The sequence below is a fragment of the Rattus rattus genome, chromosome 1, assembly GCF_011064425.1.
Source record: "Rattus rattus isolate New Zealand chromosome 1, Rrattus_CSIRO_v1, whole genome shotgun sequence".
NCBI lineage: Eukaryota > Metazoa > Chordata > Mammalia > Rodentia > Muridae > Rattus > Rattus rattus.
This window is the reverse complement of record NC_046154.1, coordinates 5,235,399-5,249,190: the sequence shown is the minus strand read 5'-3', so window position 1 is coordinate 5,249,190 and position 13,792 is coordinate 5,235,399. Positions and strand designations below refer to the sequence as shown.

General features: G+C 51.6%; 1 protein-coding gene across 1 annotated transcript in view; it reads left to right on the top strand.

Moving 5' to 3' along the window:
- Cfap74 (cilia and flagella associated protein 74) overlaps positions 1-12,241 on the top strand; it is a 64,304-nt gene extending 52,063 nt beyond the window's left edge. The window contains exons 25-39 of the mRNA XM_032893404.1: positions 163-296; positions 4,782-5,058; positions 5,898-5,996; positions 7,074-7,204; positions 7,766-7,900; positions 8,038-8,147; positions 8,308-8,363; positions 8,468-8,587; positions 8,915-9,070; positions 9,900-10,029; positions 10,225-10,379; positions 10,586-10,718; positions 11,021-11,151; positions 11,403-11,537; positions 11,739-12,241. Of these exons, the coding sequence (XP_032749295.1) occupies positions 163-296; positions 4,782-5,058; positions 5,898-5,996; positions 7,074-7,204; positions 7,766-7,900; positions 8,038-8,147; positions 8,308-8,363; positions 8,468-8,587; positions 8,915-9,070; positions 9,900-10,029; positions 10,225-10,379; positions 10,586-10,718; positions 11,021-11,151; positions 11,403-11,537; positions 11,739-11,840 (2,004 nt within the window). The 3' untranslated portion in view covers positions 11,841-12,241. The remainder of the gene's footprint in view (positions 1-162; positions 297-4,781; positions 5,059-5,897; positions 5,997-7,073; positions 7,205-7,765; positions 7,901-8,037; positions 8,148-8,307; positions 8,364-8,467; positions 8,588-8,914; positions 9,071-9,899; positions 10,030-10,224; positions 10,380-10,585; positions 10,719-11,020; positions 11,152-11,402; positions 11,538-11,738) is intronic.
- Positions 12,242-13,792: the final 1,551 nt, after the last annotated feature.

Here is a 13,792-nt window from a genome sequence, read left to right as displayed (position 1 = left end):
CTCACGCATACACACGCGCATACACATCTCTCATACCCTCCATGTGTGCTCCAAAACTAGCATGTTCACATCTCCCTTCCCCCCACAGGGCACATCGTTTCCAACCAGCTACTCTACCAAGCACGGCTTTCATTCTTGTTCTAATGCATTCCCATTTTGCAGTATATAGACATCCAGCCCAATGATGGGTTTGGGACGATCTTGCCACTGGAAACTTTGCGACTCGATTTGATCTTCCAGCCCATCAAGGCCAGGGAATACAAATTTGAGTTGACCTGCAAATCTGAGATAAACCGGTAAGCCTGCTAGACAAGAGGGGGCATGTGACCCTCCTCTCCTCAGATTTTGCTAGGCTGACCTTCGGGCCAGAATCGACAGCTCTGGTGGCAAATAGGAGCCCAGGACCCAGGAAGAGATAGGTTTTGGGTTTCCATGACCGTTTACTTTGTACCAGCTTTGTCCTTGCATGTGAGGAGATAAGGAAATGATGATAAGCTAAACCTGAGTGTTGTAAACATGAGCGTGTGTGTGTGTGTGTGTGTGTGTGTGTGTGTGTGTGTGTGTGTGTGTGTGTGTGTGCGCATGTACATTCTGAAAAGTATCTTGGTATAAGTATTCGCCCATCATTCACTGTCAGTACGTTGGCCTTTGTAAGTTGGTATCTTTGGCATAGCTTGGTGGAGTTCTCGCCTCACATGCTTGAAGCCCACAGGAAGCCGGTCTGTTAATAAGTGACTATAATACCAGCACGTGGGAGGCAGAGGCGGGACAGTAAAAGTGAAGGTCATCATTGGCCATGTAATGTGATTGGGGCCAGTTTGGGTTACAAAACAAAACAAAACTGTCTCAAAACAAACAAAAAAAAATTTGTTTTACAATTTAAGAGGAGTCAAAGAGATGGGTCAGCAGTTAAAAGCACTCACTGCCTGTTGGAGAGAACCCCAGTTCAGTTCCCAGCACCCATATGGTGGCTCACAATCATCTGTAACTCCAGTTCTAGGAAATCATGCCTTCTCTGGCTTCATCAGACTCCTGTACGCACATGACACACATAAACTCACACAGTTGAACATGTAGACACACATACACACATGTTTGTTTGGTTGGTTGGTTGGTTGGTTGGTTGGTTGGTTGGTTGGTTGGTTGGTTGGTTTTTGAGGCAGGGTTTCTCTGTGTAGCCCTGGGCTGTCCAGGAACTCGCTCTGTAGACCAGGCTGGCCTTGAACTCGGAGATCCACCTGCCTCTGCTGGAGTGCTGGGATTAAAGGCATGTGCCACCACTGCCCTGCCACACTTTAAATTTTAATTTAAAGATTTGAGCCAGGGGTTGGGGACTTAGCTCAGTGGTAGAGCGCTTGCCTAACAAGCACAAGGCCCTGGGTTCGGTCCCCAGCTCCGAAAAAAATAAATAAATAAATAAAGATTTGAGCCAGGTGTAATGAAGCATGCCTTTAATTCCAGCCCTCAGCAAGCAGATCTCTGTGAATCTGAGACCATCCTGGTCTATATAGTGAATTCCTGGCCAGCCAAGGCTACACGGTGAGATCCTGTTTCAAAAACAAAGCATAAGGGCTGGAGGGATGGCTCAGTGGTAGAGCGCTTGCCTAGGGAAGCGCAAGGCCCTGGGTTCGGTCCCCAGCTCCAAAAAAAAAGAACAAAAAAAAAAAAAAAAAAAAAAAAACAAAAAAAAAAAAACAAAGCATAAGGGCTGGAGAGATGGCTCAGAGGTTAAGAGTACCGGCTGCTCTTCCAGAGGTCCTGAGTTTAAATCCCAGCAACCACATGGTGGCTCACAACCATCTGTAATGCGGTCTGATGCCCTCTTCTGGTGTGTCTGAAGACAGATACAGTGTACTTATATATAATAAATAAATAAATCTTAAAAAAAAAAAAAACAAAGCATAAAAGGCTTAAGGGCTGTGAGGGTGTTAATCCTCGTAAGACCCAAGGACCAGCATAGACAAAGCCTGGCATAGACAGCAGTGAACCTCAACAAAAAGATGGAGCCTTGGGCTAGTGAGATGGGTCAGTGGGAGAAGGCACTTGCCTGGCAATCTGGTAGAAGGAGAGAACTGGCCTCCACACATATGCCATGACAGATGTAACACACACACACACACACACACACACACACACACACACACACACACAAATACACTAAGTATATATAAAGAAAATTTTTAAATGAAATACAGACAGACAGACAGACCCTGGAGAGGCATGGCAACATATGCCATTAATCTCAGCACTTGGGAGGCAGAAGAAGGCAGATCTGTGTGAGTTCAAAGCCAGCCTGGTCTACAAAGTGAATTCCAGGACAGCCAGAACTACACAGAGAAACCCTGCCTCAAACAAACAAACAGTAAACAAAAAGAGACCTTACCTCAAACTAAGGCAAAAGGCAAGAAGCAACTGTCAAAGCTGTCCTCTGACGTCCCTGCCCTTGGCACTATAGCATGTGCAAGCACACACACATACATACACATATATACACACATATGTACGTGTATAGAGCCTAGGGTGTGGCACCTTTCAATATTTCTTTGTGACAAAGTTTCTCCCTGGCCTGGAACTTTACAAAGTAGGCCAGGCTAGCCAACTAGCGCATTTCCAAAGAGCTGTGACTCTCCCTCCCATCTCACCATTGCTGGGATTATAAGTATGTGCCGCTGTGCTCAGATTGTTATGTGGGTTCTAAGGGATAAGAGCTCTATGGGTCTGTTTACTTACCCTACAAGTGATCTACCAATGGAGTCATCTCCCCAGCCCCGGACACACTTTGATTATACGCGAGAGCTTCTTGGGTATTCCATGTCCTGGTTTAAAGCATTAAAAACACAGGTAATGGGACTAGAGAGATGGCTCAGCAGTTAAAAGTCCTGGTCACTTTTTTAGGAGGGACCAAGGCTCAATTTCCACCACCCACACAGTGGCACACGATGGTCTATAACCCAAATCCCAGGGGACCCTATGCCCTCTTTGACCCCTGCAAGCTTGTAGTGCACAGACATGTGGCAAAATGGCCACTCACATAAATTTAAAACAAACGAGTAACAAGTGCTGTGGGCAACTGAACAGTTAAGCTCCGTCTAAGGCTGGCACAAGGACTAGGGTTCAATCCTCAGCACAGAAAACAAGTGCAATTAAGATGGGAGTTGATGGGCTGCAGAGATGGCTCAGTGGTTAAGAGCACTGGCTGCTCATCCAGGGGTCCTGAGTTCAAATCCCAGCAACCACATGGTGGCTCACAACCATCTGTAATGGGATTCAATGCCTCTTCTGGTGTGTCTGAAGAGAGGGACAGTGTACTCACATAAAATAAACAAAAGAGGGCTGGAGAGATGGCTCAGCGGTTAAGAGCACTGACTGCTCTTCCAGAGGTCCTGAGTTCAATTCCCAGCAACCACATGGTGGCTCACAACCATCTGTAATGAGATCTGGTGCCCTCTTCTGGCCTGCAGTCACATATGCAGGCAGAATGCTGTATATAAAATAAATAAATCTTTAAAAAAAATAAATAAATAAAAAATAAACAAAAGAAAAGAGAGAGAGATGTGCCTGTGCCAATCACAGGAGGCTTTAAAAAAAAAAAAAAGATAGTTGATGAGGAGCTAGGCTATGGTGGCACAGGCTTTTAATCCCAGCACTCAGGAGGCAGAGGTAGAGGCAGGCAGAGATCCTTGAGTTCCGGGCCAGCCTGGTCTCCAGAGTGAGTTCCAGCACAGCCAGAGCTACACAGAGAAACCCTCTTTTGAAAAACAAAATCAAAACAAAAAGTTGGTGAGGAGAGCACAGGGAAAACACAGGATGCAAAACGTCCAGTGGTTAAAGAGGCCGACCCTCCGGGGCTGGGGATGCAGCTCAGGTGGTAGAGCACTTGCCCAGCATGTTTGCCCAGCACGCTCAAAACCCTGAATTCCATGCCCACCGCCCCCCAGAAGAGACATGGTGAAACACTCCTGTTATACCAGCATTCTGGAGGTAAAGAAAGGAGGACTTTTAATTGTCAATAAATATTTAATATCATAAGCCAGAAGTCAACCCTTTGTATTACTTTTTTTTCTTCAAATATTTATTTTTTATTTACACGTACGTGGTTGCTTGCTTATCTGAATATGCACCACAGCACGTGCACACAGGTGCCTTCAGAAGTCAGAAGGGGACTTTGCTCCCCTTGAACTGGAGTTACAGGTGCTTGTGAGCCACTGTGTAGGTGCTGGGAACTGAACCCAGGTCCTAACTCATAAGCCAGCATTTCTCAGCCTGTGGATTCCAACCCCTTTGGAGGCTGCATATCAGATATCCTGGACATCAGATGTTCACATTACAATTCATACCAGCAGCAAAATTACAGTTATAAAGAGTAGCAATGAAATAGCTTTATAGCTGGGATCACCACAACATGCAGAGCTGTATTACAGGGTCACAGCTTCGGGAAAGCTGAGAGCCACCAGTCTAGCCATCCCTCCATCCATGAACCCACTTATTTTTTTATTTTGTTTATATAATTTTGCTTACACTTTTTTTAGCCATATATATATATATATATATATATATATATCAGCCAACACATTTTTTTTTCCAAATCGGCTAGTCAGGTAGTAAATAACTGTGGTAATTAATTGCAGGAGTAAGTCCTGGGTGCCTGAGATGTCACCAGCACAACAGACCTGCCCATCACAGCTGGCATGTGGGGAGCTAAGTGTCTCCTCACCCAGGGTTGCAGAGGGGCCGCAGATGCCCTGGCACAGATGAACACCACGTGCACTGGTTGCTTTCAGGTGCTTCAAGCTGTCTTGCCAAGCCATAGGTGTCCACCCACCCCTGGAGCTGTCCCACTACCAGATCAAGTTCTCAGCCACGTCCCTGTACGACACCTCTGTGTCCACACTGTATGTGATCAACTCCCACGTGAGCATGAACAAGCTGATCCACTCCTTGCCTCGGATCGGCTCAGAGGAAGCCTCCCCAGTGGGACCAACATCCTTTGAGTTCTTGCTGCCTCCTAAGTCACCCATCACCATCTCCCCGTCTGTGGGGACCGTGTTACCTGGAAAGGTGAGTATGGGCCCCAGTGGTGAGCCAGAAGGTGAAACTCCCCTGCCTTTCTCCCAGGGTTGGCTTGGCCTACCCTAACTATGGGTGTTTAACCACAGCAGGGCCAAGGAACATGATCCAGAGACCAAATAGGAATAGTGGAAAGTAGACATGGTTTTCCTTTCCCTCCTCTCCCTCCCCCTTTCACTCTTGTCCTCCTCTGTCTTCTCTTCTGCCTCTCACCCATCACTTTATCCCCTACACCCTCCCTGTCCTGAGCATCAAGGAGACATGACCCACATGGGATTCAACGTGGAATCTTTCCAGAGATCTGTCCCATGGAGACTTGCCGCAGATGGGGAAGGGCTCCCTGTTCCCTGTCTCATCCTTACTCTTGTCTGGTGAGGTTCTGGTCCATTCCAGACTCTGCTTTCAGTACCTACAGTTAACAGACCCCAACATACAGAGCCTAAAGTCTGCTCCAGTCCACAGTCATCAAGGAGAACCTTCCTGGAAGGGCATACGATGTTAAAAGTCTCGAAACCAAATGATCTTAAGAGAAATGCAGCCAGGCTCAGTGGCACATGCCTTCTGAGGGACAGAAACAGGCAGATCTCTGACTCTGAGGGTAACCTGGTCTACGGACAGAGTTTCACAAGAGCCAGGGCTACAGAGAGAGACTCTTGTCTTGGGAAAAAGAGATGGAGAGAAGGATAGAGAGAGGACAGAGAGAGGGAGAAAGTGACAGAGACAGAGGGAGAGAGAGAACACACTATGGGAGGAAAGAGGTGTACCAGCAGGGTCACCCCTGCCCTCTGGGCTTCAGGGGGAGAGTTGGCAATCCGAGTGTCTCTTTGCAGAGGTGTTTGGTCCAGGTGGCCTTCCAGCCCATACTGCCACAGGACAAAATCTTAGAGGAAGCCATTCAGCTCCTGGGCAAGGAAACAGAGACCAAGACGGTACGTGAAGTAGTTTAGAGGAGGTGCATAGTGGCCAGAGGGGAGGGGCATGAGGAAAGAAGAAAGGCAGACCAGAAGAGGGAAGGGGGTGCAGATGTGTGTGGCACTTGGGATTGCAACCTATCCTAGGCTAGCCCATATGACAGAAGTACAAGGCAGGCTTTCCTGGCACTGTGCTTTAAGCTGTTCCCCAGGAAGGGCAAGGGGAGGAGAGAGGGTGTGAAAGGTTGTCTTGCAAGACCTCTCGGGGTTGGGGATTTAGCTCAGTGGTAGAGCGCTTGCCTAGCAAGCGCAAGGCCCTGGGTTCGGTCCCCAGCTCCGGAGAAAAAAAAAAAAGAACCAAAAAACAAAGCAAGACCTCTCCCTCTTCTGGAAGCACCACCGGGCAGACAAAGCTGGCCCTAAGGAGGCAGCTGAGGTTTTAACCAAAGCAGAACTGGGATAAAAACACAGCATAGCCTCTCACCAAGGGTAACATGGAAACCGCCCTCGAAAGGCAGCCTTGAAACAGAGGGCAAGCCTCACCCAGTGTTATGCACTGGCTTTGCACACTGCACCCAGCCTAGGAAAGCCAGTAGCTGTGGGCTTGCCCTTTGGCCACACCATGGCCTCATGTCTTTACGGTATACACACAGGCAAAGAGCCCTGACATTGCCACCGCTGCTGAGGCAGTGAGGTACAAGAGAGTCATGGGCGGGAGGACACCTAGGACCCTAGCTGTGTAGACTTACTTGTCTGTGGCTTGGTCCCTCTTAAGTTCAGACATTTCAGCCCATGAACTTGTCTCTGTGCTGGGCTTTCCCGGGTTCCCCTAGATGTTTCCTTGACCCCGTTGCTTACTGTGTTAATCCCCTGTTGCACCTGTTGTCAGACTCCCTTGGGTACCTGTTGGTCTGAGGACACCATTTTCTCCAAACTTGAACTGGTGGCCTCTGCCACTCAGCAAGCGGTCAGACCAAGCCAGCTAGGCCAGGCCTCAGAGGAGCCTGTGGTGGGGGAGACATTACTAAGCCTGCTATGCCCAGGGATAAGCCCCTGGGGCCACCCTACAGCATCTGCTCCTGCTTACATTTCCAGAAGGAAGCAGGGCAAAAGAAAGAACTGTGGAAACAATCCTTGTCCATGGTCCGGGTCCACAACCGGGAGCGACCGACCCGGACCTCCACGACCCAAAGTACAGAACTGCAGAGGCTGGAGGTCAGTACCAGGTAGGATGAAGGGGTCTTCCCCATCTATATCCCACCCACCATCTCCCACCCCTGCTCGGACGAAACTCACCTTGTTCAATAGAGGTTTTCCCACACATTGCATGGAGCAGAGCATCACTGGCCTGTGTGTCTGCAGGACTCACCGGCTTCAGAAGTAGCTGGACCCAGGGCTCTTCTTGCTGAGCATCTGCTCTTTGGCTATCCCTGTGGACCTTGTGTCCCCCTGAACAGACTACTCCATGGTCTGACTGTAGCCTTCCCAGAAAACGAATAAGCCCAGGCAAGCACTGATAGGTTGGGCCCCCTTGCCAGCCCAGAAATTGTCCCTGTGGACCCAGGAATATGGCTCTGTAGTGACAAGACCATTTGCTCACTCTGGGTAACCAGGATCCACAGTGGGGAAGAAGCTCTCCCCAGAGAGTCCACCTGAGCCCGAGCCCTAAAGAGTAGCCATACACATTACAGATGAGGAAGGCCTGGTCCCGCACCGCCCGTATCCCAGGGGCAGAGCCTGAGAGGCCAGAGGAACGTGCATGGATGTGTTCTGTTGCTTCCTTCCAGTTCCATTGAGTTCCAAACTGCACAAGCCACCCTGTCCAAGGCCTTCCAGGGGAAGTTTGAGAGGTTTGTGATCCCCTGTGTTGTTGCCAGTGGTGACATCAAAGACAGGAAGACAACGGAACCTCTGAGCTTCAGGTGTGGGGTTCTTGAGACAGGCTAGGGTGTGGTTGGCCATAAACCCACTGCCCCTCCTCTACTGCTGGTCAGATCTGAGGCCCGAGGGGCACTGGGTCACCCTAATATGCCCTCGTTTGTCCTTGTCCCGGTTCTAGCCCCCATAATACTCTATATCTGGAGCTGTGGTGTCCAGCAGTGGCTCCATTTATTGTGGTGACATCCCACAACGGCAAGACTGTCTTTAACTTCGGCGATATTGCTGTGGGTGAGTCCTGACGTATACTGACAGCTCTCACGCCCTGGAGCACAGCTTCTACCCTGGGTGCCAGGGCTGCTCCAGCTAGCATCTGCTTCCTGACCATGCCGTTGAGAGAGGTGCTCCTCGGGGCCTAGGAGCTGTTACCTGACTCTTTGCCACATTTCAGGGCATCGAAGCATAGAGAAGATCACCCTCCAGAACATTTGCAATGAGGACCTTACTGTATCCTTATCCATACCCAGTGAGCCAGCTTCCAGAGCTGGAGATGGGGGTGAGGTGTGTGGCAGAGCCTGCAAACGGTTACCTTCACCCTTGACAATGCCCAGCTGGAGTACTCAGTGTTGAACCCCAACGGCCCTTTCGTTCGGCTGAACCCCTTCAGCAAGCTGTGCTCTGGTGAGACACAAACCCTAGTGCTGTCCTTCTCACCCCGTGAGAGCATACTGGTGAGTGCAGCCCCCAGGCAATGCTGCTGCCCTGGGATCCTCACACTTCAGGACCATAGTGTGGCCACCATAGTGTGGGTGGGAAGGGGTGTTGAGGGGGTGGAGGCCGGGGGGACGGGACAAAAATACCCCATGCTCTCAGAGCCAAACGATCAACTGCGGCCTGAGAGCAGCCTATCCTCCTGACCCCAACTCTTGCCAACAAGAGTTGTCTGTGGAGGCAAAGATCTCCAAGCCGTCTCGGTGGCAGCCCAATGCTATATCAGCCAGCGGCTCTTGAGAAAAACTCCCACATTTGCTCTTTGCTAAAGGACATGACCCCCTTAGGCTCAAGAAACCCTGGACATCATCACCAAGAGAGGCACTCTCAGCCTCACCCTCTTGGGCACCGGTGTGGCATCCATGATTACATGCTCCATTGAAGGCAACACCCTCAACATGGGCTATGTGCTTGCCAGAGAATCTGTCTCAACAAGTTTTAAGGTGAATTAAGCCTTTGTCTTGGCCCAGCTTCCTGGGAAAGGATTTCTTGGAGGCAGTGAACTCTGCACTTGGAGGCACCCAGCTGGTTGAGGAGTCACTGGAGGCACAGTCTCCCCCCCCCCCACTCGAATGCTCTGTTCCCAAGAGGCTGTCATTTCTGATGCATTTCTAGCAGGGACCCCAGAGCCCACCCTTATGGGGGAAGCGGAGAGCACCCCTCCCTTGACCCTCAGCCAAAGCCCCGGCCTGCAGGATGTTTCATGTCCTTCTGCATCAGGCCTTCATGGAGCTTCTGCTTTGCTACCAGTCTACTTCTCTGAAGCTCTGTGCAGATGGCCCGCAGTGGGTAGACCTCTAAGGAGACCCATGCCATCACCTGGGCTCCCTCATCTCCCCATGTGCATGGGCCTGCCTCATCCTGATGTCTACCCTAGGCTTGGGCTCAAGCAACCTACTTCCCCATCTGCTCTGGTAGGGTCCTGTAGCAGAGCACAAGACACAGTGCTTTCCAAAGGGGATCGAGGGAGGGGAGGAGACTACATGAGGATGTGGTTCAGCCAAGAGGAGCTCTGGACAACAGCTGACAGGCACAGAGCTGGCCACACAGCTGGGCAGGGAAGAAGGCTACCAACCAGCCTTAGAAAAGGTCAGGGAGAAGGGAGTGACCAAATAGCAAAAGCCGCAAACACTGTTATTGTAGTTACTGTTGGCACATAATGCCACCAAAAAGGACTACTAGAGTGTAGTGCCACCAAGGTCCTGACCAGTGATCCAGCAGCAGGTAACCTAGGCACGGGTGTGCTAGTCAGCTGACATCTTGCTCTTGCAGCTACAGAATGAGTCCTTGCTTCCCATTAAGTTCTGGGTGCGCCTGGAGAGCCTCTCCAAAAAGAAGGCTGAGACCAACCAGCAGCTGCCAAAGTTCCTTACCTCCCGTGAGCAGAGGACAGAAATAGTTGGTGAGCTAACTAATGCACTGCCAGGAGCCACAGAGGTACAGCTCCATGAGATATGTGCTGGGAAAAGAGGGTGGTGTTTGGGGTGCAGTGGGGCCAGGCAGATCGTGGAGAGGCTGGGCGAGAAGGGAGGTAGAGAGGTCTGAGCTCAGTGGAGGAGGATGGCAGTGTTGACCATAACCCCTGTCCTGCCCACAGGCACTCAGAACTATAATGGCCAGAGCGTATTCAGTATCTCCCCAGTTGAGGGCCTCATGTTCCCCGGGAAGGCTCAAGAGTTTACCGTAACCTTCAGTCCAGACCACGAGAGCCTCTACTTCTCTGACCTGCTCCAAGTGGTGCTCTTTGAAAAGGTAGAGCTCATAGCTGGGCCCCCAGGGATTCCACCCATCCTGGGAGGGATCCGTACAGGTCCCCTGTCTGCCCCCTTGGCAGCTTTGATTGTCTGGCGCTTTATGTTGGAGGCCAGCAACCCCGGTTCTCCAGGCCCCACCCCTGAAGGAGCCTCAGTTCTCAGTTGTCAAGCTTCAGGGCAGGCTGCTCTGCTTCTTGTCCCCAGAAAGTCTCCCACCAGATCTTTCTAAAGGGTGCTGCCCGTGAGCACATGATGTTTGTGGAGGGATCAGACCCCCTGGATGTGCCTGTGGAGTCCCTGGCAGTGACCACTGCCTTTGACCCAGAGCATAAAGAAGGTGAGCCCCCACCGTGTGACTTCTGGCTCGGAGAAAGGGAAGGCAGGGGTACTTACCTTAGGGCTCAATGACTAGGCCCTCCGCTACCCCAAGCCAGCTAGTGGGCATAATGAGACCCAGTGGAGAAGGACAGATAGAATTCCAGACCATTGATCCCAGAGCCAGGAGGCTTGCTCTGGAGGGTGCCAGCTCTCCGGGTTCACCCTTCACCTCCGCTGTGCCACACTGGACAATTACCCTCCCTCACCCTCAGGCCACACCCTTCCTCTAGACACCATTCGGCTAGATTTCTCCCTCTCCAGAAGCTGAGGAGATAAAACCCATCCTGGTGACCTTGAACTATGTCCAGTTTGACACAGACACGACAACCTCGCCCGCCACCCGAGAGCTGCAAGTGGGCTGTATCCGGACCACACAGCCATCACCGAGGAAGGTGATCACAACCCTAGCTCGAGCTAAATCCCAGAAGCCTCCCTGACCTCCCTGGCCAGGGACTTCCCGACCTCTCCTGGCCTTGTACCTCACTGGCCTTGCATAGGATTTTTGCAGCAGATGTAGGGTGTTGACTCCTCCCACCCCCAGTCAGAGTTGAGGGGTAGGTAAAGCTGGGCCCCCTCACCCTTCTAGTCCTACCTCCTGGGAGTCCCTGACCCTGTAACCTGCAGTAGTATTAATGCCTCACAGACTGTGGAGTTCAGCCTCGACAGTGTATCATGGCTTCAGCACAAGGGCTTCTCCATCGAACCCTCCAGGGGTTTTGTGGAGCGTGGCCAGACTAAGACCATCAACATCTCCTGGGTACCACCTGCTGACTTTGATGTAAGTGTTGGGACCCCAAGCTGGGCAGGGAGGGGCAGCTATAACAGACCTGTGAGCTGAAGGCACACATTGGGAAGGATCAGATTTGTCGGGGTTGGGGATTTAGCTCAGCGCAAGGCCCTGGGTTCGGTCCCCAGCTCCGAAAAGAAAAAACAAAACAGATTTGTCTGGAAAGCCTACTAAGGATTCTTCTTCTTCCAGCCAGACCACCCACTCATCGTGTCAAGCCTGCTGCAGCTCCGGGGGGACATAAAGGAAACCTACAAAGTCATCTTCGTAGCCCACGTGGTCACTGAGCTGTGAGGTCACAGGAAACCTCAGAGCCTCCTGGACTCTGCTATCCACTCTTGAACCCCTTCCCAGGCTGTGGGCCAAGCCAATCCATTCCCCTAGGCCTGGGACCTGCTGGGCAGGTTCAAGTGAACAGCCCCAGAGCCAGAGCTAACAGACATAGTCAGAGCCAGCCTACAGACATAGCTAATTCCTTCTGCCCTGTGAGCAATCTAAGACCACCCCCCACACATACACCAAGAAATACTAATCCATCCAACTCAACACACGCACGCACGCACGCACGCACGCACACAGCCTGCTCCTAGATGCAACATCCCAACCCCCAGATCTCAAACCCACCAGCACCTCCCCAGGCTTCAGAGATCCCAGGAGATCTCAACATAGGCCTTTCAATAAACTCTGAGAACCAACGCATGGGTCTGCAGTGTGGAGCCTAAGTACGGCGGAGTGAGGTGGATGGAGAACCTGAAGGAAATCTGACCCATACCCGCCCCCCTCCCCACTCACATAACCCAACCCATAAAAGTGTTCTGGCTAGTAAGCACCTCCCAGAGGGTGGCATCTTGCCAGATAACTAGAGGGAGTTCACCCTGCCCCACACCGTGGAGGACACCCCCTCCACGCCACCAGATCCATATCACTGAGGGTAACAGCAGCCGGCGCAGGATGCTGCGGGGGCGGGGGTGCGGAGCCAGGGTTGAGCCTGGTTCAGATATGGAAAGGCACAGGGAAGATAAGAGGGGGACAAGAGGTTCCAAAGTGCAGAGAAGGTCCCTTCAGCCTCTCAACTCTTCCCAAGTCCCAGGAACCCAGATGATGGAGGGGCCAGCCGGGTGCGAAGCGGGGGTCCAGCCTCTGAGCTTGAGCTCATACCTCTCTGAAAAGGATGGGTTCTGCTTTTGACACCCCCACTCCAACACTGCACCAGCTCTTCCCTCTGAAGTACGGCCTGTGGAAAGCTTTCTCCTTGGAGCACATCCAGCCTGGCCCCCTACCCATGCAGCGTGCCCACTTTGCCACCCAATGGGGACAAGCTACCGAGAGAGCCTTGTCAGCCTTCCTAGGCCCGGCAGGGCGATGGGGAGGACGACATCTCTCTGATGAACGATGTTCCCACAAAAGCCCTTAGTGCCCCTGATGCCTCCAAGCCTGACACGGCCCCTAACTGAGCCAGCTGCACTGATCTTAAAAATGGCATTTTGTTCCCTCTCCACCTCCCCCATTGCCCCTCCCCGGAACTGGTGCTCTTACTAGGATATTCATTGCTAACTATGAGGTCAGAGTACAGGGTAAGTCAATGTATAGTCTTTAGGTAGTGGAGTCCCCTCGGAGGTAGACCAGGCCCAGGCCTTTGGCTTCTCTGACAGTAGCTGACCAGTTATGACCTCAAGGTTTGATTCCAGGCCAGATGGGTGGACAAGGCAGGGCCAATAGACCAGTCTGGGCTTCACCAGCACATGCTCTAGAGAAAGCACTACCCTCGGCAGGCCACTTCCTTCTGAACCCAGACCTGGTTAAACGGACCCGGGTCCTCTGCAAGAGCTTTTCAGGCTCTGGTCCCAGCCTCACACACTACTTTTTTTTTTTTTTTTTTTTTTTTTTTTTTTTTTTTGTTTTTTTTCGCTGTTGGGGCCCGAACCCAAGGCCTTGCGCTTCCTAGGCAAGCGCTCTACCACTGAGCTAAACCCCCAACCCCCACACTGTACTTTTGACATCTACTCTCCCTATTCTAGTGCTGGCCCTACGGGTACCAAGCACAGCCAAGACAGAGGAGCAAAGGACAGAAGCGACTTAGAAACAAAGGCTCATTGGCCTGGCAGAAAGGGCTATTGAGAGGCAAGGCACATGCCCCAACTTGCATAGGACATCTGTAGAACGCCTACCCACTGAGGGAGAAACCCGAGACATGAGCAAGTGTATGCACAGAGAAGAAACGAGGGCAGCAGAGAGGGCGGATACTC